Source organism: Leucoraja erinacea, chromosome 5 (assembly GCF_028641065.1).
Source record: "Leucoraja erinacea ecotype New England chromosome 5, Leri_hhj_1, whole genome shotgun sequence".
In the NCBI taxonomy this organism is placed as follows: domain Eukaryota; kingdom Metazoa; phylum Chordata; class Chondrichthyes; order Rajiformes; family Rajidae; genus Leucoraja; species Leucoraja erinaceus.
In genome coordinates this window covers 94,856,364-94,881,980 of record NC_073381.1, presented here as the reverse complement: position 1 = coordinate 94,881,980, position 25,617 = coordinate 94,856,364, and the positions used below count along the sequence as shown (strand labels likewise).

Sequence of the window (25,617 nt, the reverse complement as noted above, 5' to 3'; positions counted from 1 at the left end):
TTTTTTTTAACATTCTGCAATTTTGGGCGGTTGGGAGAAGGATTTTATTAAAAATGTGTACATAAACACGACAAAATTTAATCAGTAGTGGATATGTGGATGTAAAAGTGAAATCTCTACCGAAATGGAAAAAATCTCGGTGTTTTCTGCGTGTGGTGTTGGCATCGCAACGAATCAAAGGCTGGCACCCACAAATACACACCCAGGCAGAAACACACACACACACACTGCCACACACACACCCAGCCACAGTGGTTTAATTAATAGATAGATAGATAGATAGATAGATAGATAGATAGATAGATAGATAGATAGAGTGATGGAAATAGGTTTTCGGAACTAGGGGTACGCTAAGGTCCGTGAGGCTGAGGATTGGAAGGGAGTGTGGGGGGGGGGGGGGGGGGGTTAGGGGGAGGATTATTTTTTAATGTGCGGTCATACCCATGTAAGAGTATGTGTACTTCGTGTTAACTACTGGCTGTTAACAAGTGCTAATAGTGGTAGTTAACAAATCATTTACGTCTCATGGTCGGTGCAGCGTTGTAACGATTATCCATGGTCGTTTTATTAAAAAAATCCGTATTTACCAACTCTGACCTTTCTAGTACAGAAATTGGACATGCACTGGAAACTGAAAAATAGGGGAACACCTTCCCCCTGCGTACCCCCCCATTTCCATCACTGATTATATATGATAAACCCCTCAGGGCCTGATGAGATCTATCCCAGGTTATAGAGAGAGGCAAGAGAGAAGAGTGCAGGCCCAGTGTGGGTCTCTGCATTTCCTTTATCATTGGAGAGTAGCCAATGTTGTTCCAAGAGAAATTGTGATAATCCATGAAATTATATGCCAGTGAGCCTCACATCAGTGGTGGAAAATCTATTGGGGATGATTCTTCGCAATAGGATTTACATATGGAAGCGAATGGGTTAATTAGGGACAGTCAGCATGGCCTTGTGTACTACTGAGTTTGTTGAGGCGGTGCTGAAGGTGATTGATGAGGGTAGGTTAGTGCATATTGTCCACATGGACCTTTCAAGGCATTTGACAAAGCACTTCATGTTTGAAGAAGGGTCATGACTCGAAATGTCATCTGTCCATTCCCTTCCACAGATGATGGCCCACTGAGATCCTCTGGCAGTTATTTTTTCCAGATTTAGAGGAAATCAGCTACAAGAAGAGGTTGAACAAACTTGGATTGTTTCCCCTGGAGTGTTGAAAGCTGTGGGAAGACCTGATTGAAGTTTATAAAATAATCAGAGGCATAGATAGGATAGACAAGTCGGAACCTTTGTCCACAGGGTGGAAATGCCAAAGACTGGAGAGTATGGCTTTAACGTTAGAGGGTGAAAGTTTATGGAAGATTTTTGGGACAAGTTTTTGTGCAGAGTTTGGAGGGTGCCTGGAAAGTACTGCTAAAGATGGTTGTGGAAGCAGATATGATAGTAGATTTTAGATAGGCATGTAAATATGCAAGGTATGGAGGGATATGGATCACGTGCAGCCAGAAAGGATAATTTAAATTTGCATTGTGTTTGACACAGGCATCGTGGACTGAAGGCAGTATTGTTCTATATTCCACTTGGGGCATGATGAAATATGGGGTACAGTCAATCAGTAGCGATTCAGCTCACTGTGGGATGGATGTGTGGAAGACTATGAAGTCAGAGCTGTTGCTCTTGGTCTGGGGAAGGAGTTCACTGCTGCCTGGTGGTGTTGGTGATGTGCTGTGGAAATTCTATGGCGACACTGCGCTAATCCCACGATTGTGTTACTCGTCTTGAAATGCTAACATCTTACCAGGGTTGCCACGGCTCAGACTGTGCTCAATGACTGCAATAACAGCAATGGATGTCACAACAGTAACACCAATCATCTGCAGCCTGATGTCAAGCCACTGCATGGCAGTATTGGCAGCATAAAGACAGCGCTGGTTCAGCTCAAGGCGACGGTTGTTCTCCTTCTCAAACCTGAGGGTGCAATGAGCATGCAATTAGCCAACAAATGAGACAGGGCATGTAACATCCATGTTCACAAAAGGGTAAAAAGATCATTCTGGAACAATAGGGAAAAGTGATATGCCAGCACGCTCACATATATCAGGTAGGGTGGAAAGGAAAATCACTTTGAAGTTTGTTTGGGAACCATGCTGTAAATTAGAGCTATCCATTTTAAAATAAAGTACCATTGCAAAGAAAGAACTCTTACAAATCTGAGTGAGTTTACCGGCTAAATCCCCAGTGCCATGTGCGATGTATCCCAGGTTGCCTTAGAAGGACAAGGGTGGAGATTGCTGGTGGGCTGGCAGAGATTTTTAAATCTTCTCTAGCTATAGAGGTGATGTGACAAATGACGGACGGACGGCAAAAGTAGTCCCATTATTTAATGGATCTGATAAGCCCAGTAATTATGCAGCAGTGAATTAATATCTGTGGTAGAGAAATCATTGGAACCAATTCTCAGAAACAGGATTCATCTCCCCTGGAAGACACACTCTGTATTGGTTTATTCAGAGGAGATCCTGTCCAACTAATTTGATTTGATTTAATTTGATGACCAAGTGTATCAATGAGGGTAGTGTTTGATGTTGTCTGCATGGATCATCCATTAAGGCTTAATGGTGAATTAAGCTCGACAGTATTTTTGACCCCATGGAATCCAAGGAAAGTTGGCAAATTGGACACCAGATTAACGTGATGGAGCTTTTGTTTTTAAATTGGACGCCTGTGACCAGTCACAGGAATTAGAGTGACATACGTTATACATGTTAATGATTTGGATATGAATATACGATTACTACGCTTGCAGATGACAGGATGATTTGCAATTTTGATAGTGAGGGTAGTCTTGGCCTACAAAATGATCACCTGGTGATAGAGGCAGAAAAATAGAAAATGTGATGTGTTTTTTTCTGAGAGGACAAATGAAGTTAGGATATAAAAATGCCTGGTAGGATCCTTGAAATTACTGAGAAATGGTGGGACGGTGTAGATATCCAAGAATCCCAGAAGGTGGCAGCATAGGAAGGGAAGACAAAAAGGAAAGTTGACTTCATTAGCTAGGATGCGAGCAGAGAGTTTTGTACAACTTTATAAAACACTGATGTATTAATATTGTGCTTATACTTTAGGGCTGCATCTTATACATACTTCTAAACATCTGCAATCCCAATATCTGTGGTAGGAAAACCACTGCAGAGGATTCAGAGGGATTCTGAGGGAAGTTAAAACAGAGCAGGAACTTCACAGTGAAAGGGTAGGGCCCTGGAGAGTGTTGTGGAGCAGAGGGATCAAGAAATACATAGCTCCCAGACCGTGGGGGAGGTTCAGCGCCCATGTCGGGGCGGCCTGGCCCGAGGCTGAAGTTGACAAATACTCACGTGAGGGTGGCTGGGACGGTGTTCTGGCGGCGGTGGCCTCAGTCCGGGATTCGGCCGCGGGCCAGCGGCTGCGTCTGCAGGTCTGGGTGGGTGGCAGCTACGACCACCCCGGGCCGCGGTGTTGAGCCGCGGGACTGTTATAACATCACCCGGGGGGGGGGGGGGGGGGGGTATCGCCTCAGCGCAAAGGGAGAAGAGGAGGGAAGAGACTGCAGACCTAAGACTTTTGCCTCCATCACAGTGAGGAGATGTTGGGTGGTCTCACTGTGGTGGATGTTAATATGTGTTTATTGTTGTTTTTTATTGTATGTATGACTGCTTAAATTTCGTTCAGACTTTGGTCTGAATGACAAATAAAAGGCTATTCTATAAATAGAGGGCATCAGTTTAAGTTATTTGATAGAAGGGACATGAGGTAGATTTTTTTTCACCAGAAAATGGATGGAATCTGAATGCACTGCCTGAGGATATGGAGATTCTCACATTCCAGTACACAGATGAGCATTTAATATTGTTGATGGTCAGCACCAACATGTGGGCTGAGAGGCCCATTCCAATGCTGCATGACTCATTGTCTCACTGCTTCCCAAACAGCTTACCTTGGAACAGCCCGCGATGCCCGAATAGTGGTAAGACCCTTCAGTGTCTCGGAGAACTGCGTATAGATTGGGGAGAGAGTGATGGCAGTGAGGCGCTTTAACTCCCTTGAAGTGAAGCGGTAGTAGCGTTGCAGGTAGAAGTAAACGATGGCAAGTGGCATCAGAACCAGCATGATCCATGGCAAACTGTAGCTGATCATGAGCACCATGCCCAGCAGGCCAAACAGAGTGGCTAGGAAGATGTTGACGATGAAGGGAAGTGCGTCGTCCACACTGTAGAGGTCAGATGAGAAACGGTTCACAATGCGTCCAATCGGAGTAGTGTCAAAAAAGCACACTGTGCCCTAAAACAAAATGAAAGACAAATCAGGCCCTGCCATTTCAGTTGCTCATTTCCCACTCTGATGCTTCCAAAGCAAGGCGAGCCCCAAAATACAGCTGTGAACCTTCTGGCAGTCTGCTGCAGGGCGGCGGTGTTGGTGTTGCCTCCTGAATCACCAGAGTGAAATTTCAACTAATCAACAGTTTGAATATGCAGACCACGCACTATGAGCGTATGTGAGCACTGATTTTAGTCTTTCCCTGCAATTTTTCTCTTCTAATTTCTTTTGTCAGGTACTGCTGTATGTGATAAGGCAAAGCAAAGTGTGACTGGGCAAGTAACATTCTCCCCAGATGTTATCCATTAAAGCTAGAGACCATCAAAGCCTCCTCACACCATCAATTACAGCGGGAACTGATCCTTCATGTCATAGTCAAAGGGCATGGAAACAATCTCTTCAGCCCAACTTGTCCATGTCAATGAAGATGCCCCATCTACACTCGTCCCACCTGCCCATGATTGGCCCATATCGCTCTAAACCTTTCCTATCCATGTACCTGTTAAGATCTTTTCAATATTGAATCAAGGAACAATATTGAAACAAGACAATGGTTAGACATAGTACATATTTGTGATGGCGAAAATGACATATTCTCTAAGACTGAAAGAAGACGAGTTTAACAGAAAATGGGAAAAATGGATTAGGTATAGAAATAAACACTGTATAATTTTATTGACAACAATGTAAGTTATTGGAAAATGTTTTAATAAGAAAATAATTCTGTACACTACATCATTAATTGTACTGTTGTCCGTTTCACTACATTGTTGTATGCTTTGTTGTTATATTTGTGTTTTATTTGTGTATGCATAAAAGCAATAAAGACTAAAGTGAAAAAAAAATAAACAAGGAACAAGTGCTGGTTTGCATCCACGTGTTGAAGTAACCCAACAGATCAGGCATCATCTGTGGAGGACATTGTTCCGGAGTGCCGCCACGCTCCATGCCGGGGCCACTGCTCTTCACGTCGAATATTAATGATTTGGATGAGGGGATTGAAGGCTTTGTGGCCAAGTTTGCGGATGATACGAAAATAGGTGGAGGGGCAGGTAGTGGAAAGAAACCAGGGACGGCAGGATTTGGACAGGTTAGGAGAGTGGGCAATGAAGTGGCAGATGGAATATGGTGCAGCAAAGTGTGGAGTCATGCATTTTGGTAGTAGGAACAAAGGCGTAAGATTATTTTCTAAATGGGGAGAGAATCTAGAAATCAGAGGTGCAAAGGGACTTGCGAGTACTGGTGCAGGATTCTCAAAAAGTTAATCTGCAAGTTGAATCAGTAGTAAAGAAAGCAAACGCAATGCGAGCATTTATTTCAAGAGGGTTTATATTCAAAAACAGGCTGAGGCTCTATAAGGCGCTAGTCATGCCGCATTTGGAATATTATGACAATTCTGGGCACCATATCTGAGGAAAAATATGCTGGCTCTGGAGAGGGTGCAGAGGAGGTTTACAAGAATGATCCCAGGAATGAGCGGGTTAACATATGGTGGCCGTTTAACTGCATTGGGACAATATTCGCTGGAGTTTAGAAGCATGAGGGATATTGAAACGTACAGAATAATGAAAGGCTTGGATAGAGTGGATATAGAGAGGATGTTTCCACTAGTGGGAGAGTCTACGACTAGAGGTCATAGCCTCAGAATTAAAGGACGTTCTTTTCGGAAGGAGATGAGGTGAAATTTATTTAGTGGTCAATCTGTGGAATTCTTTGCCACGGAAAGCTGTGGAGGCAAAGTCAGTGCATATTTTTAAAGCAGAGATAGATAGATTTTTGACTAGTATTGGTGTCAGAGGTTATGGGGAGAAGGCAGGAGAATGGGGTTAGGAGGGAAAGATAGATCAGCCATGGTTGAATGGCGGGGTAGACGATGAGCCGAATGGCCCAGTTCCACTATAATTTATAATTTTATGAAAATAGATATGTGAGGTTTCATATTGGGACTTCTTCCAAATAATGAGGGGTGGGGGCAGAAAGCTGGGAGGGGCAGGATAAAGGGTGGCCTGTAACAGATTTATACAGGTGAAGGGAGGGCTTAACAGGCGGATAGTTGGACTAAGGCCAGAGATGAAAAAACTGAAGGAGTGAAACGGACTGAAGAATTAAGAATTGCCAAGCTAGAGGAACAAATGTAGGTGGAGGGAAGAAATAGGTGCTGTTGGGGCACAGAGGAGGAAGGGGGTGGGGGGGATAGAGTGGGGAGGTGTTTTGATGTTTCCTAAATTTGAAGAAATCAATGCTCATACTGTTGGATCGTGAGTTATCCAATTGGAATATGAGCAGCTGTTCCTACAGTTTGCATACGATCTCGCTCTGGTAATGAGGAGGCACAGGACAGAAAAGTCAGCATGAGAATGGGAAGAGGAGTTAAAATGGTTAGATGGAGATGTGTAATGTTTGGGACAAAGACCCATCATTTATTTATTTGCCTCTGTTCTCCACAATTTGAGATTTGTAATAGAAAAAATCACATGCGGTTAGGGTGTACACTGTCAGATTTTAATATAGGCCATTTTTATACATTTTGGTTTCACCATGTCGAAATTCCAGCACTCTTCAGGAGTCAGGTGTGGCTTTGTCAATGACCACTGTCCACAGAAGACTTCATGAACAGAAATACAGAGGCTACACTGCAAGATGCAAACCACAGGTTAGCCACAAAAATAGGATGGCCAGGTTACAGTTTGCCAAGAAGTATTTAAAAGTGCAACACAGTTCTGGAAAAAGGTCTTGTGGACAGATGAGACGAAGATTAATTTATATCTGAGTGATGGCAAGAGCAAAGTATGGAGCAGTGAAGGAACTACCTAAGATCCAAAGCATACCACCTCATCTGTGAAACACGGTGGTGGGGGTTTTATGGCCTGGGCATGTATGGCTGCTGAAGGTACTGGCTCACTTATCTTCATTGATGATACAACTGCTGATGGTAGTAGCATAATGAATTCTGAAGTGTATAGACACATCCTATCTGGTCAAGTTCAAACAAATGCCTCAAAACCCATTGGCCAGCAGTTCATTCTACAGCAAGACACTCAAACATACTACTAAAGGAGCTAAAAAATGATCAATCTTGAGTGGCCAAGTCAATCACCCGATCTGAACCCAATTGAGCATGCCTTTTATACGCTGAAGAGAAAACTGAAGGGGACTAGCCCCCAAACCAAGCATAAGTTGAAGATGGCTGCAATACAGGCCTGGCAGAGCATCACCAGAGAAGACACCCAGCAACTGGTGATGTCCATGAATCGCAGATTTCAAGCAGTCATTGCATGCAATGCTAAACATTACATTACATTGCAGTGTCCCAAACATTATGGTGCCCTGAAATGGGGGGAGTATTTATAAACACTGCTGTAATTTCTACATGGTGAAACCAAAATGTATAAAAATGGCCTTTATTAAAATCTGACAACGTGCACTTTCACCACATGTGATTTTTTCTATTACAAATCTCAAATTGTGGAGTACAAATAAATAAATGATGGGTCTTTGTCCCAAACATTATGGAGGGCGCTGTAGATCGGCAAGAGCTACCATAGACTTGTCAATCGTTTCGCTGAACACTTGCAAATGATCTGCCTAGGCTTACTGGATCTCCCTGTTGCTAACCATTTTAATTCCTCTCCCCAGAGTGAGGCCACAAGCAAACTGGAGGAGCAACACCTCATATTTCACTTGGGCAGCTTACAACCCAACATTATGAACGTTGAATTCTCGAATTTTAGGTAATTTCAAAACCCCTCTTCCTTCTTACACAAAATGTCACCCATTCCTTCTCTTCAGAGATGCTGTCTATTGCACAGTTACTCTAGATTTTTGTGTCTATCTTTGGTTTAAACCAGCATCTGCAGATCCTTCCTACACATTCTGTACTCAATATCCTGACTGATGAAGGCCAATGTACCGTTGTCTTCTTGACCATTCTATTTGTGGCACCACTTTCAAGGAACTATGTACCTGCACTCCCATGTCCCTTTGGGCCACAACACTCCCAGGGCCCTGCAATTCACTGTGAAAGTTCTGCCCTGGTTGACTTCCTAAAACACCTCACAGTTATCTGCATTAAACTCCATCAAACATTCCTCAGCTCACTTGTTCAATTGATCAAGATCCTGCTGTAATTGTTGATAATCACTATCTGCGATACCAACCAATTTTGTGTCATCTGCAAACCGACTACATTCCCATCAAAATCGTTGATATAAGCCACAAACAGCAATGGGTCCAACACCAATCCTTGAGGCACAGGACTACAGTATGAAAAACAACCTTCTACCATCAATCTTTGCTTCCTTCCATGAAGCCAATTCTCTATCTAGTCGGTCAGCTCTCCCTGGATCCCATGAAATCTGATCTTCCAGTGCAGCTTAACATGCGGAACCTTATTGAATCCTTGTCGGAGATTTTTCCGAATCTTACACAAACATGATTGAAATGAGCATAAAAAGGCACAAAGTGCTGGTGCAGCTCAACGAGTCAGGCAGCATCTCTGGAGAACATGGACAGGTGACATTTCAGATCGGGGCTCTTCTTCAGATCAGGTTCCCATTAAAACAGTCGGATAAGGTGAGGAACCACTAACCTGCATTGTGCGAAGTAGAAGTTTGTGGTGAACAACAACAGCAGCACGGATTGCACCACAGGCAAAGAGGAAGGCTCGCATTCCTGAGAATACGGTGTTTGCAGCACCAATGACACCAAAAACAATGAGGTAGAACTTGACATCCGGCGAAATGCTTGTATTGAAGAGGGACCTTTCAACAAAGACAGAAAATGATAGACAGTGATCTGTAACATTATACCACATCGTAAAATCTGACATCTATATTCTGGAAGACCTAAAGCCAGCAGAGCTGCACATTCAGCATTGATACTGTATCTCACTTAATTTACTACAAGAGTATTCATTGTTTACAATTTCAGCAATCACATAACGCAAACACAATGAACTACACCAATACACAGTGAAGACCACTTTACCACATTCTGGCCGCGACATGAGGGGACAATGCCCTGATGGGAACAGTCCCTCAGTACAGCTCCACACACAGAGCGGAACAGTTCCTTGTACTGATCCTCAGACTGAGTGGAATTTTACCCTGCATTTGTCCTGCACTGATCTACCCTATGGGGGGGAATTGTCATTCTGTCCTGATCCACAGACAAGGGAGGTGGGAGGGGAAAACGGTTGTCCAGTACAGATTCACAGACTAGGGAGAAGACTCACTATCTACCAGTGTACACACTAAGGGGAATAGTTATAGAACAGTACAGCACAAGCACAGGCTCTTCGGCCCACAATGTCTGCGCCAAGCGTGATACCAAGACCATCTCTAATCTACTTGCACATAAATTATATCTCGCCATACCAATATGCCTCTCCAAAAGTCTCTTAAATACCACTATCGTATCAGCCTCAACCACCACATGGCAGCACATTCCAGGTATTCAATACCATCTGTGTGAAAAGACTTGCCCCGCACATATCCTTTAAACTTTGCCCATCTCTCCTTAAAGCTATGGCCTCTGAAATTTCCATCCTTGGATAAAGGTTCTGACTGTCTATATATACTTCTCATACATTTATATACTTGCTCGAGTGTTACTCAAGTTACTCAAGTGTTAATAAATATTTTGTACTAAGCCTTGGTTTAGAGTCTTTTGTTCAACACGTCAGTTGATACCCTATAGAGGTAATATGAACAACAATCTGTTTTGAGCTTAATACCAAAATAAACTAATCTCACATGATCCATATCCCTCCATTTCCCCCCATCTACCCATACTACCGTACTTATAATTACTGTACATCATATATAATTATAAGGCATATATGTCATAGTAACCTAATACCACCTATCCAGGCAGCACTGTAAACCTCATATACATTATAATATCCAATCTTTTCTGTATGGGCCGACCACATAATTCCAAGGCCTCCCCCATTCAGTGACTCTGTGTTCAGAGTACGGAATCTCTAATACCACTCCCCTAATCCAGGCAGCACCTGTTCCTCCATAGAAACCTCTTGCTGCACAACTCATTCTAATACCTCCACATCTTTTCTGTAATGGGCCGACCACATAATACTCCAAATGAGACTCGCCGACCATTTCACTGAACATTTATGCTTGGTCCAACTAGGCCTACGGAATCTCCAGTTGCCAATCATTTCAACTCCCCTTCCCATTCCCACACAGACCTTTCAGTCCTGGTCCTCCTCCATTGCCAGAATGTGGCCACATGCAAAATGGAGATACAGCATCTCATATTTTGCTTGGGTAGCCTAAAACCAAGCAGTATAAATATTGAATTCTCTAATTTTAAGTAACTTCATCTCATAACCAGGTTCATTTCATAACCTGTCCTATCCATGTACCTGTCTAACTGTTTCTTAAATGTTGAGAGAGTCCCAGCCTCAACTACCTCCTCTGGCAGCGGGTTCCATCACCCACCACCCTTTGTGTGAAAAAGATATCCCTCACAATCCTATTAAATCTTTTCCCCTTCACCTGAAATCTATGTCCTCTGGTCCTTGATTCACCTACTCTGGGCAAGAGACTCTGTGCAGCTACCCAATATATTCCTCTCATGATCTTATACACCACTATGAGATCACCCTTCATCCTCCTGCGCTCCAAGGAATAGAGTCTCAGCCTATGCAACCTCTGCCTATAGCGCAGACCCTCTAGTTCTGGCAACATCCTCGTAAATCTTCTCTGTACCATTTCCAGCTTGCCAACATCTTTCCTATAACACGGTGCCGTGTCACTGAACACAATACTCTAACTATGACCTCACCAACGTCTTATACAACTGCAACATGACTTCACAACTTCTATACTCAATTCTCTGCCTGATAAAGATCAATGTGCCAAAAACTTTTTTGACCACCTTCAGGGAACTATGCACTTGCACTCCTAGACCACTCCGCTCCACAACACTACCCAGATCCCTACCATTCACTGTGTAGGTCCTGCCCATATTAGACTCCCGAAAATGTAACACCTCACATTTTTCTGCATTAAATTCTATCAGCCATTCCTCAGCCCATTTGGCCAAATGATCCAGATCCTGCTGCAATTTTTTCACAACTATCTCTATTATCTGCAAAATCACCCACTTTGGTATCCTCAGCAAACTTGTTAATCTTGTATGTTCTCATCCAAATCATCGATGTAGATGACAAACAGTAATGATCCAGCACCAAACCATGAGGCACACCACTAGTCACAGGCCTCCAGTGCGAGAAGCACCATCACCCTCTGATTCCTTCCATGAATTCATTCAGCTATTTCTCCTTGAATCCCATGTGATTCCAGAGCAGCCTACCATGAAGAACCTTGTTGAATGCTTTACTGAAGTCCATATAACATCTACAGCTCTGCCCTCATCGACCTTTTTGGTCGCGTCTTCAAAAAACTCAATCAAATTTGTGACACACAACCTCCCATGTATACATGTATAAAACCATTCTGACTATCCCTAATCAGCCATTGTCTGTCTAAATGCCTGTGTATCCTATCCCTCAGAATACCCTCTAGTAACTTTCCAACTACAGGTGTTAAGCTCATTGACCTATAGTTTACGGTATTTTCCCAGCAGCCCTTCTTGAATAAAGGCACAACATTTGCTACCCTCATGTCTTCCGACACCTCTACTGTATTTAAAGACGACTTGTAAATTTTAGTCTCTATAAATTTGTCGTAATTTTACTAGTTCCACAGTTGTCCACATTGTTTCTCTTGAGATCACATCTTCCCTTGCCAACAAAGGACCTAACATGTCATTGGTACCAGTACTCTGTCTGAAATCATTTGTGGCTGGCCCTGATCTTTTCTGGCCTCCATCACTTCACCTCCCCCCACCCAACCCTACTTTGTGTGAAGAAGGGTCCTGAACTAAAATGTCACCAATCCTTTTTTTCCAGAGATGCTGCCTGACCTGCTGTTTTACTCCAGCACTCTTTGACTGTCTTGACTTATCATGGCTTCCTGATTCTGTCACATCCCCCTGGTCCACACACCAACAGTCACCCTGTATAGTCTTCCTGCACAGTCACCCTGACCTGATCCACACTATGAGGGGAGTGGTGATCCAGTAAAGATCTAGATACTGATGGAAACAGTTGCCCAATACTGATTGACACATTGAGGGGAACAGTCACTCAGTACTGATCCACACATTGACAGGAACACCCTGTACTGGTCCCACACATTGAGGGAAACAGTCCACATGCCGAGAGAACAGTGATCCTGTACTGATCTCACACCAAAGTAAACAGGAACCTTGAAGAGATCTCTACACTGGGGAGAGCAGTGGCCCTGTACCGATCCACACACTGAGTTGCCCTCTACTGATGTACATGTTGATGCGAACAGTCGTCTTTTACCACTGCACTCACTGAGGGAAACAGTCAGCCAGTACAGATCTACACATCAAAGAGACCAGTCGCCCACTAATGGTGCAGATACCAAGAAGAACTGTTCTCTATACTGTTCAACACCCTAAGAGGATTGGTGTCATGTGCTGATGCACACAGTGAGGGTTACAGTCGTCGTCCACTTATCCACTCTCTGAGGGAATCAATCGCCTAGTACTGACCCACACATTGTGTAGTCATCCTGTACACCGAATAGGTGTACCAAGGTGTAACCAACGAATTCCTCCTGCTAAGTCATCCTGTACAGATGCACGCACAGAGAATAGTCTCCCAGTACCGATTCACCCAAGGTAGCGAACAGTTGTCCTGTACTGATGTACACACTGAGAGGAACAGTCCTCTGCTTTGTACCACACATTGAAGAGAACAGTCATCCTCTACTGATGCACACACTGAGGGGAACAATTATCTGTACATTATCACACACCGAGGGGAACATTTATCTGTACATTACCACACAATGAGGGTAAAAGTCGCCCTCTACTGATCCGCACTATGAGGGCTGCATCTAATCACATTCAAGCAGAGGAAATGCTCATGGTGCACTGAAGGACACTTAAGAACGTTAATGGTGTTTCACGCACTGAAGAACATGTAAACCACCTGACATTCATCCAAGGAACGATTTCACCATCTGCATGTGCGCAAATTTCCTTTGCTTACCGAATGAATCGCATCATGTGATGTGTGGGGTCCATTTCGGAATTGCTGTTTGACGTGGAGTCAGTTTTGTGTTTCAGATGAGAGATCCAATGAGAGAGCCACCAATCAGACAGGTTACGCGTGGCTGTAACAGAAGAGATTGTGAAACGTTACATCTAAATAACCCTCTTTGTGAAATACCTTCATGTTTGTAGTTCTGATTGGATGTTGACTGTCATGCTGCATGTAGGAATGGAGGAAGCAAACCCAGAAATTTCCCGTCCAACTGCACTAAAGTATCAACCATATGACAAGGAGATTGAGTCAACTATATTGTCTTGGGCACATTGAGAGATTAATCTTATAGGCCTGATTGACAAACATGGCAGAGACCAAGAGAGGGTGAGAGGTGTGGAATCTCAAGAGTCAAGCGTGTTTAATTGTCATATGTATCAAAAACAGAACAGTCACATTCTTACTTACAGCAACATAACAGGGCTGTGAACATAGTACTCACAAATAACACAATCAACAAACAAAAGTTCAATAAACAAAAAAAAAATTACAAAGTCTACAGTGCTACTGAGATAGTTTGTAGTTCGTAGTTTCTTTGATGTTTGGAGTGTTCAAGAGCCTGATGGTTGTTTCGACAAAGCTGTTTCTGAACCTGGAGGCTACAGTTTTCAGACTCCTGTATCTTCTTCCCGATGGCATGAGTGAGATGAGAGCGTGGCCAGGGTGGTGAGGGTCATTGATGATGCCAGCTGCCTTTTGAGACAGCACTCCTAAAGATCCCTTCAAGTTGGAGAAGTCAGTACTTGTGATTGACCAGGCAATCCCCACCAAATCTCCTCAATCTTCAAAGGAAGTAGAGGCATTGATAGGCTTTCTTCCTGATCACATCAATGTACTGGGGGCACAGTGTTTTTCAGACATATGCGCAGTCAGAAACTTGATTTAGGCTTTACTTTAGACTTTACAGTCACAGTGTGGAAACAGGCCCTTCAGACCACTGAGTCCGTGCCGATCACCCCGTTCACTAGCACTATCCTACACACTAGGGACAAATTACAATTTTTACCAAAGCCAATTAATTTACAAACCTGTACGCCTTTGGAGTGTGGGAATAAACCAGCACCCAGGAAAACAGGGTCTCGGGGAGAAGGTACAAACTCAGTACAGACAGCACTTGTAGTCAACATCAAACCCGGGTCTCTGGCACAGTAAGGCAGCAGCTCTGCCATTGCGCCACTCTGCCGCTGTTTGTTGACGCTGTCCACCACTAACCCTTTGATGAAGACATGTTCGTAGATCCTCGGCCTTCCTCTTCTAAAGTCAACTATCAGATATGGTCTATGGTGAGGGAGCGATTGGGGGAGGGGAGGAGGAGAGGGCAAAGAAGAGGGAAGGGGGAGAGAGTGCTAGGGATGAGGGGAAATGAGCTGCGCCTGTGCAATTGGGGGCTATGGGTGAGTGGTGGAATATTGCGTTGGGGGACCAAGCTTCCTGTGTGACAGGGACCCAACAGATCCCACTTTGTCTAGTTTGTACAAAGTGTGGTCTGTTGACGAGGAAGTCAAAGATCCAGTTGCAAAGGGATGCACATAGACCCAGTTCCCTGCGCTGTGCAACAAGTTTTCAAGGGCACGAGGTTGAACGCCAAGCTCTAGTCAATGTAGTCTGACACATGTGTTTTTTATGATCCAAGTGGTCCAATGCAGAGTGGCGAGCCAGCAAGATTGCATCGCCCCTTGATCTAATATGGTGGCAGGCTGATTGTAGTGGGTCCAGGTTCTTGCTAAAGTAGGAAATGATACGCACCATACCCACCCTCTTAAAGCAGTCATAGAGGCATGTCACCTTACCTCTCTAGGGAACCCGTATTATTGGGTCCTTTTGAAACAGATGGGAACCTCAGACCTTGATATTGAGAGATTAAAAATGTCCACAAAACCTAGTTAGTCCTTGCAGGCTTTGAAAAAACGATCAGGTACACCAGCAGGTCCAGATGTCTTCCAAGTGTTCACCCTCATGAAGGATCCTCTGACGTCAGTCTTAGTGACTGAGATTACAATGTTATTGTGGCTAGAGGGGCCCAAGCAGCCATATCAATGTCCTCCTTTTCGTAACTTGTGTAGAAAGAATAATGGTCATCTGGAATTGATGCCCCGCTGATGCTTGAGCTGCCACTTGCTTTTGCCTTGTAGGAAGTGATGGCATGCAAGCCCTGCCACAGCTGCTGAACGTCCGTGTCATCCTCCAATTTGGAGCAAAAGTCCCTCTTCCACAGTACTGGAACAGTATGGCACTATTTTTTATCTCTCATTCTTTCCTGGATCAATCCTAGCACTCCTCAACCAGGAGATTTTCGGACTTCAGTAATATTCACCACAAAGAAAAGCAAATCAGCCACTGACAGATTGTGCCTCAGATCTGAGCATTTCCTGACTCACAATCCAATGCATGAGCTGAAGCGAACACCAGATGAAGAAGAGTGTAGGAAAGAGCTGCAGATGCTGGTTTAAATCAAAGGTAGACACAAAATGCTGGAGTAACGCAGTGGGACAGGCAGCATCTCTGGAGAGAAGGAATAGGTGACGTTTCGGGTCGAGACCTTTCTTCAGACTGAAGAAGAGTTCTCTCTAATTCTGCTCTCAGCGACTTCAGCTCATCATGCAAATCCTGACAGTACCTGTGATTCTCAGAGTAGATACGTGTATACGTCAGAAGGGATTTCTCAACAGGCTTCAGCATAGGGAGTGATTTTCTCCCCACTCTTTTTACTTGCTCCCCTCCCAGTTTAAACCAGCTAACCCAGCACCTTGCAGCCAAAGCTTCCAAATGGATTCATGAGCAGAGGTAGTGAACAAATGCATGTTATATTAGAGCTGTACAAAGAGTTGGTTGGGCTACATCAAAAACAGTGTTTCCAATTCTGATGAACATCTGAGAGGAGTGGGAAAAATAGTTACCAGAACAGTTCCATAGACATGGAATGTGAAAGCTGTACTTGATTTCTTTGGAGAAGATACGGTGGAAGGAAGATTTGATCATGTTGTACACAGTGATAGTTGGTTTGGGTACAGGAAGCTTATGGTCTAAGAACATACAACCACCAGATGTATGGACAGACTTTGGGATGCAAGGCTATAGTGCACTGAGAATGGCCACACAGGTGGATAGGATAGTGAAGAAGGATTTGAAACACTTGCCTTCATAGGCCGAGACATTCAGTATAAAATTTGGTTAGGCCACAGGTGGAGTATTGTGAACAGTTCCAGTCACCACATACAAGAAGGGAGTATTAAAAAGTGAAGAAGAAATTCACCAGGATGTTGCCTGGAATGGAGGGCTGAATTTATAAGAAGATACTAGACTAAGTGGGTACTAGACTAATGTTCACATGGGAGGGCTGGTCCCCCGACGCAATATTCCACCTCTCCGCCAATTCCAATATTGGTGGCCAGTAGGGGGGCTTTCTGGAGTGCTGGTATGGGTTCTTGGGGGTGGCAGCTCATTCCCTCAAGCCTGATCTGCTGGCAGCTCACTCAGGGCTGGTGGGCTGGCAGTTGACTCATGACTATTTCTTGAAATTCCATTTCAAGCAGGGTGCAAGGCCACCAAATTCAAATCCATGTTCCTACCATTTCAAGCAGGGTGCAAGGCCTCCGAATTCAAGTGCAGTTTCCAACCACTTCAAGCAGGGTACATGGCCACCGAATTCAAGTGCAGTTTCATACAACTTCAAGCTGGATCCAAGGCCACAAAATTCAAGTGCAGTTTCATACCACTTTCAGCAGGGTGCAAGGCCACCAAATTCATGCAGATTCATTCCACTTCAAGCAGGGTCCAAGGCCACCAAATTCAAATGCAGCTTCATACCATTGCATGCAGAGTGAAGCCACCATAAAACACCAAACTCATAGTTCAGTAGACATTCAGTGTGTTCAGTTGATTCACAGCTCAGGCAGAGTCATGACCTCTCCCTCCCCCATCATGCAGAGACTGAGCCACACCCACACTTCTGGGTTTTATAACCCCTCCCCCTCCCACTGGAAAAGGTGTGGCTTTCAGGCCGTGATTGACAGGAGAGAGATTCTCAACATTTTTTAAACATTAATAACACCTTTATTTTTCATTGATGGGAAGAATTCTCTGCACCTGCTCAGCAGAGAGGGGACTGAGTAAGATGGCCAAAAATCACAGCCATATGTTGTAGCGTGTTATCTAAAATCAATATACAGTGCAAACAGGAAGTGGATTTGCATTAGTGCCTTTTAACTTCAAGCCAAAGCACCCAAGCCCCCATTTGCAGTGCTTTTCAATTACAAACGAAAGCACCCAAGCCACCATTTGCAGTAAGTAGTGCCTTTCAACTTCAAGCCAAAGCACCCAAGCCACCATGTGCAGCAAGTAGTTCCTTTCAACTTCAAGCAAATCACCTGCCACCATTTGCAGGCAGTGCGTTTTTACTTCATGCCACCATTTGCAGCAAGTAGTGCCTTTCAACTTCAAGCCAAAGCACCCAAGTCAGCATTTGCAGTAAGAAGTGCCTTTCAACTTCAAGCCAAATCACCCGCACCATTTGCAGTAGTGCCTTTCAACTTCAAGCCAAAGCACCCAAGCCACCATGTGCAGTAAGTAGTGCCTTTCAACTTCAAGCCAATGCACCTAAGCCACCATTTGCAGTAAGAAGTGCCTTTCAACATCAAGCCAAATCAACCAAGCCACCATTTGCAGTAAGTAGTGCCTTTCAACTTCAAGCCAAAGCACCCAATCCACCATTTGCAGTAAGTAGTGCCTTTCAACTTCAAGCAAAGCGCCCTAGCCACCATTTGCAGTAAGCAGTGCCTTTCAACCTCAAGCCAAAGCACCCAAACCACAATTTGCAGTAAGTAGTGCCTTTCAACTTCATGCCACCATTTGCAGTAAGTAGTGCCTTTCAAACTCAAGCCAAAGCACCCAAGCCACCATTTGCAGTAAGTGGTGACTTTGAACTTCAAGTCAAAGCACCCAAGCCACCATTTGCAGTAAGTAGTGTCTTTCAACTTCAAGCCAAAGCACCCAAACAACCATTTTTAGGCAGTGCCTTTTTACTTCAAACAAACCATATTTTCATTTTCGAACTACATTAAGGGTTCTCACAGTTGTGTAGACATTTGTTCACTGTTATTCAGAGCTCAGAGAGACGTGGCCCTTGGCTTCATCCATCTTGCAGAGAGTGAGTGAGGCACACCACTTCCTGGTTTTTATAGTCCCTCCCCCTCCCTGGGCTTCCTGGTATTAGAGGGGAGAGAGAGTTAGGGGAAAGAGAGGGGAGAGAGTTAGGGGAAAGAGAAGGGAGAGGGAGAGGGAGAGAGGGGAGAGAGAGGAGAGAGGGGATGAGAGAGAGGGTGAGAGTGAGGTGGTAGGGAGAGAGGGGAAAGAGAGGGAGAGAGGGGTAGAGAGAGGGGAGAGAGAGGGGAAGAGAGGAGAGAGAGAGGGGGGGGGGAGAGAGAGGGGAAGAGAGTAGAGAGGAAGAGAGGGGGATGGAGAGAGGGGACGAGAGAGGGGGAGAGTGAGGTGGGAGGGAAGGAGGGGGAAGAGAGAGAGGGGGGAGAGAGAGGGGGAGAGAGGGGAGGGAGAGGGGGATGGAGAGGCAGGGCTGCCAACTCCCATGCATTGAGCGTGAGAATCACGCATTTCACCAAATTCTCACGCTGATCACAAATTTCTCTCGCACTGTTGTGAGAAATTCTGTGATCAACGAAAATTTCAAAACTCATATCAACTGCGTGGGCCGCGGGTGTTGGAAGCGGAAGCAGCGGCGTGGACAGATGCGGACGGGGAGCGGGGCTGGTGAGTGTTTGCCGGGATGGTGAGTTGCTCACTGCAGCTCCGGCCATGGAGCAGCCTCAGTGCAAGAGTCCTGGGCCGTCGGAGGCGTCAAAGCATTGCACCGCTGCCGTGAGAGTCTCTGTGCCGAATTCACCCACGTGACCGGCATGGATCAGGCTGTGGCTCGGTGCATCCTGGAGGAAACCAGTGGCTGCTGGAAGTAAGTACCAAGCACTGGGTAGATACGGTGGAAGATAGTGGACTTCAAATGGGGGTGGTTGGTGAAAGCATCCTGCTAGATTTTCACTTACTGTAACTGCAGGAAAAATGTTCCCGATGTTGGGGGCGCTCAGAACCATGGGTCACAGTTTAAGAATAAAGGGGGGGGGGGGGCAGTTAGGACTGAGATGTGAACAAACTTTCTTCACGCAGAGAGTTGTGAATCTGTGGAATTCTCTGCCACAGAAGGCGGTGCAGGCCAATTCACTGGATGTTTTCAAGAGAGAGTTACATTTAGTTCTTGGGGCTAACGACATCAAGGGATATGGGGAAAAAACAGGAAAGAGGTACTGATTTTAGATGAATAGCCATGATCATATTGAATACTCTCTAGAATTTAGAAGATTGAGAGGGGATCTTATAGAAACTTACAAAATTCTTAAGGGTTTTGGACAGGCTAGATGCAGGAAGATTGTTCCCGATGGTAGGGAAGTCCAGGACAAGGGGTCACAGCTTAAGGATAAAGGGGAAATCCTTTAAAACCGAGATGAGAAGAACTTTTTTCACGCAGAGAGTGGTGAATCTCTGGAACTCTCTCCCACAGAGGGTAGTTGAGGCCAGTTCATTGGCTATATTTAAGAGGGAGTTAGATGTGGCCCTTGTGGCTAAGGGGATCAGGGGGTATGGAGAGAAGGCAGGTACGGGATACTGAGTTGGATGATCAGCCATGATCAAATTGAATGGCGGTGCAGGCTCGAAGGGCCGAATGGCCTACTCCTGCACCTAATTTCTATGTTTCTATGTTTCTATGAATGGCAGTGCTGGCTCGAAGGGCCGATGGCCTATTCCTGCACTTATTTTCTATGTTTCTATGCTTGAGTATATGGCAATAAAACTCGATCACTTGATTTTGAAGCATTCATACATGGTGGAGGTATAATGTAGTCATAGAGTGATACAGTGTGAAAACAGGCCATTCAGTGCAACTTGCCCACACCCGCCAACATGTCCCAGCTACGCCACCTGCTTTTGGTCCATACCTCCAAACCTGTCCTATCCATGTATCAGTCTAACTTTTTCTAAAATGTTGGGACCCTGCCTCATCTACCTCCTCTGGCAGCTTGTTCCATACACCCATCACCCTTTGTGTGGATAAAGTTACCCCTTAAAAATACTTCATACAAAAAACATTGAAATCATACTTCTACAGTGCACTAAAACATGATTTTAATACATCAAATTTCAAAACGTTCCTACCCTGGGAGGGGGGACACCCTTCTTCCACACCCTCTCCCCACTCGGTTGCTCCACTCCCTCACCAGGTACCCCCAAGGCCAGTGATCAATGATCGCACAGCCTCCCCCCTTTCAAAAACGCTCCAATCCAATTTAAAGCATATATATTGCATTCAACTGTAAGTTAAAAGACTTGCTACAGTATGCACCATATTGCGCAATTTCAAGCTGAAAAATGCAAATGTTCCATACCAATGGGAGGGGGACACTCTCCTCCCCCCCCCCCACCCCCCCCCCCCCCCCCCCCCCCCCCCCCCCCCCCCCCCCCGCCCCCCCTTCCCCCCGGTCGCTATACTCCCTCGGGCTTGGTCTCTCGCAATTTCTCACTCCCAACTCTCACCCAATGTTGGCAGCCCTGAAGAAGTGCCTTTCAACTTCAAGCCAAATCACCCGCCATCATTTGCAGTAAGTAGTGCCTTTCAACTTCAAGCCAAAGCACCCAAGCCACCATTTGCAGTAAGTAGTGCATTTCAACTAAGCCAAAACACCCAAGCCACCATTTGCAATAAGTAGTGCCTTTCAACTTCAAGCTAAAGCACCCAAACAACCATTTGTAGGCAGTGCCTTTTTACTTCAAACAAACCATATTTTCATTTTCAAACTACATTAAGGGTACTCACAGTTGTGTAGACATTTGTTCACTGTTATTCAGAGCTCAGAGAGATGTGACCCTTGGCTTCATCAATCTTTCAGAGAGTGAGTGAGGAACACCACTTCCTGGAATTATAGTCCCCCCCCCCCCCTCCAGCAGGGGCAGCAGAGAGAATGACGAATGTTTTTAAAACATTAATATCTCTCTGATTTGTCCCACAAGGCGGAGGGGGGCTCTGAGCGAGGTGGCCCAAAAATGACGGCCGTAGGTGGCGGCGTTCTGTCGGAAATCGCAGCACAGTGGGCCAAAAGCGGTCAAGATCAAAGATTTAGTAATATAGATTTTTAGGTTTCGAAGTGTGTTGGAAGCTGACAGGAAGGAGCAGCGAATCAAAAGGAAGAAAGGCAGCTGGCAGCTGGCAGCCGGACGGCAGGCGGCAGCCACAGACTTTTATATATATACTAGACCAAGTGCAGTCCCGTTGGGTCTGCTCCCCCAATGGTGTGATTCCCCCAACCCAATATTCCACCATGCACCCGTCTCCTCCAATGGAACTGAAGCCGTTGCCAAATGTAAGTTTCCAGCACTCCCTTGCCTCCCTCAATTGCACCTCCCCTGCCTGCTGCAGCAGTGAAAAGTTCAGTGTTCCTGTCTTGCAACTTTGTTTCGAAGTGTGTTGGAAGCTGATAGGAAGGAGCAGCGAATCAAAAGGAAGAAAGGCAGCCGGCAGCCAGACGGCAGGCGGCAGCCACAGACTTTTATATAAAGATAGATAGATAGATAGATAGATAAGGGCATAGATAGGATAGGTAGAGTCTTCTTCCCTGGGCAGTAGTGACTAGAGAAAGAGGTGAATAAAAACAATCATAGGACTAGGTGTTTCTCAGAGCGAATAGTGAATATATAGAATAGATTCACAGGAAGAGGTAAAGGCAGATGCAATGACAACATTTAAAAGGCATTTGGACAGTACTTGTAGAATATTTACAATAGCCTAATGTGGGCAAATGGGATTTTTAGCACTGATTGTCATTTTGTTTGGCATGGATGAGGTGCGCCTAAAAGGCCTGTTTCGCTGCTGTATAATATATGATTCTAGATCTGCAAGTGCTGAACTTTTCAAAGTAAAACAGGAAGAGTTCAGGAACAATATATTTGTGCAGAGTGAAGGGCAAGGCTGGCAAGATGAGGGAACATTTGTTGGCAAGGATTGTTAAAGGTCTGGTCAGGAAAAAGAAAGGGCAATATCAGGTGTCTGCTGCTGGGCCTAGCAAGTCCCTTGTGTATATGTAGCAGTCACTTAAGGAGGTTAGGAAGACAAAATGAGGCCATATCATATCACTGATAGACAAGGCAAAGAAGAATCTTAAAAGATTCTTTAAGTATATTAAGAACAAAAAGTTACAGGGCGCAACTCCGAGCAAAAGGACCTAGGGTAGCACAGTGACGCAATGGTAGCGTGCTGCCTTAGAGCACCAGAGACCCAAGTCAAGTCCATCCTTGACTTGACTAGATACACTAGCAGGAATGACAGTGGAACAACAATGGCAGGTATTTCTGGGAATAATAATGAAGGTGCAGGATCAGTTAATTCCAAAGAGGAAGAAAGATTCCAACGGGAGTAAGGGGCGACCGTGGCTGACAAGGGAAGTCAGGGACAGTATAAAAATAAAAAAGAAGAAGTACAACATAGCAAAGATGATCAGGAAGCCACAGGATTGGGTAACGTTTAAAAAGCAACAGAAGATAACTAAAAAGGCAATACGGGGAGAAAAGATGACGTACAAAGGTAAGCTAGCCAAGAATATAAAGGAGGATAGTAAAATCTTCTTTAGGTATGTGAAGAGGAAAGCATTAGTTAAGACCAAAGTTGGACCCTTGAAGACCGAAAAGGGTGAATTTATTATGGGGCAGATGAGTTGAACGGGTACTTTGATCAGTCTTCACTAAGGAATCCACAAACAATCTTCCTGATGTACTAGTGGCCAGAGGATCTGGGGTGACAGAGGAACTGAAGGAAATCCACATTAGGCAGGAAGTGGTGTTGGGTAAATTGATGGGACTGAAGGCTGATAAATCCCCAGGGCCGTATGGTCTGCATCCCAGGGTACTTAAGGAAGTGGCTCTATAAATCGTGGACGCATTGGCGATTATTTTCCAATGTTCTATGGATTCAGGATCAGTTCCTGTGGATTGGAGGGTAGCTAATGTTATCCCACTTTAACAATCACAATCACACAATCTGTGCGAGGACCGCACTAACCACGTCAATCCTCATGGCCACCTCTTTAAAAAACCTCAGTTAAATCCATGAGATATGATTTCCCATGAACAAAGCCATGCTGACTCTTCTTAATCAGTCCTTGCCTTTTCAAATGCAAATAAATCCTGTCCCTCACGATCTCTTCCAGTAACATTCCCACCACATAGAAACATAGAAATTAGGTGCAGGAGTAGGCCATTCGGCCCTTTGAGCCTGCACCGCCATTCAATATGATCATGGCTGATCATCCAACTCAGTATCCCGTACCTGCCTTCTCTCCATACCCTCTGATCCCCTTAGCCACAAGGGCCACATCTAACTCCCTATTAAATATAGCCAATGAACTGGCCTCAACTACCCTCTGTGGCAGAGAGTTCCAGAGATTCGCCACTCTCTGTGTGAAAAAAGTTCTCCTCATCTCGGTTTTAAAGGATTTCCCCCTTATCCTTAAGCTGTGACCCCTTGTCCTGGACTTCCCCAAACATCGGGAACAATCTTCCTGCATCTAGCCTGTCCAACCCCTTAAGAATTTTGTAAGTTTCTATAAGATCCCCTCTCAATCTCCTAAATTCTAGAGAGTATAAACCAAGTCTATCCAGTCTTTCTTGATAAGACAGTCCTGACATCCCAGGAATCAGTCTGGTGAACCTTCTCTGCACTCCCTCTATGGCAATAATGTCCTTCCTCTGATTTGGAGACCAAAACTGCACGCAATACTCCAGGTGTGGTCTCACCAAGACCCTGTACAACTGCAGTAGAACATGGTCATATAGTTTCCTGGCTTATCCCTGCCTGCCCTTCTTAAATAAAGACACAACATCCAGTTTTCTGGTACTTCATCTGCACCTGACAAAATGCTCTGCCAAGGTTCCAGATATCTCCAACTTCCTACAATAACATAATAGCTTCCTATAATAACGTAATCTATAATACACCTGGTTGCGCCCCAGTGATATATCCACCTTTTGGCATTTCAAGATCATCAGTAGGTCCTTTTTCGCAATGTTGATATGCTGAAGAATATCACTGTATCTTCTCTGATTTCCCTAGCTCCCAAGCTTCCATGTCTTCTCCATGGCAAATACAGATGAGAAATATTCACCTTGCCTGTTTCTTGTTGCTCTGTAATTAAGATCACACACTGATCTTTGAGGGAACCTTACTCTTTCCGTTATTATTATTTTGCTCTTAATATACTTAAAGAATCCTTTAGGATTCTCCTTTACCTTGTCCGTCAGTGCTATCACATGGCCTCATTTTGTACTCCTAACTTACTTGTGACTGCTACATTCCTTATACTCCTCAATGTGATCCCAGTGACCTATGCCTGACATAAGCCTCTTTCTTTTACCTGACCAGACCCTTAATAATCCTCACCAACTAATGTTCCCTCATCTTGTCAGTCTTGCCCTTCATTCTACATTAATATGTTGTCCTTGAACTCTTTGTTTCAATTTGAAAAGCCAAGCACTTGTCAGATGTCCATTTACTGCAACCAGCCTATACCAGTGAACGTTTGAGAGTTCCTGCCTTAATTTCATTGAAATTAGCCTTCCTCTAATTTAGGACCTCAACTTGAGGACCAGTTCTGTTCTTTCCCATGATGACCTTGAACCTTATGAAAGAGCTAATAGTCAAATCTAATAGTCAAATCTAAAATGGAGTTGTTCTTCTACAAAAGCATGGACTAGTAGAACGGGTCGGTGCCAAGTCTGAATGACTTTGTAAATTATATGAAACACAATATGGAGGACAGGTTGTCTTTTCAATAAAGACATTAAGATGGCAACCTGCAATAATAACATGTGCTTCTTCAAGGCCACAAAGAAGCTAAGATTGAAAAAAAATAGCTGACGCTCCAGAGATAAATAATAACTTGTCATTGGATGAGCTCGATTTGGACCCAGTTTTCCCATATTGTGAAAGGTTACATAAACTTTCAGTCATGCCATATTCAGACTTGGTAGGAGTGTTTTACTGA

At 44.6% G+C, this 25,617-nt stretch overlaps 1 protein-coding gene across 1 annotated transcript in view; it reads right to left on the bottom strand.

The window, feature by feature from the left end:
* Positions 1–25,617, bottom strand: part of abcc10 (ATP-binding cassette, sub-family C (CFTR/MRP), member 10) — a 110,559-nt gene that overhangs the window by 15,555 nt on the left and 69,387 nt on the right. The window contains exons 13-16 of the mRNA XM_055636288.1: positions 13,472–13,595; positions 8,948–9,119; positions 3,980–4,323; positions 1,802–1,971 (exon numbers count right to left, since the gene is read on the bottom strand). Coding sequence (XP_055492263.1) covers positions 1,802–1,971; positions 3,980–4,323; positions 8,948–9,119; positions 13,472–13,595 — 810 coding nt within the window. The remainder of the gene's footprint in view (positions 1–1,801; positions 1,972–3,979; positions 4,324–8,947; positions 9,120–13,471; positions 13,596–25,617) is intronic.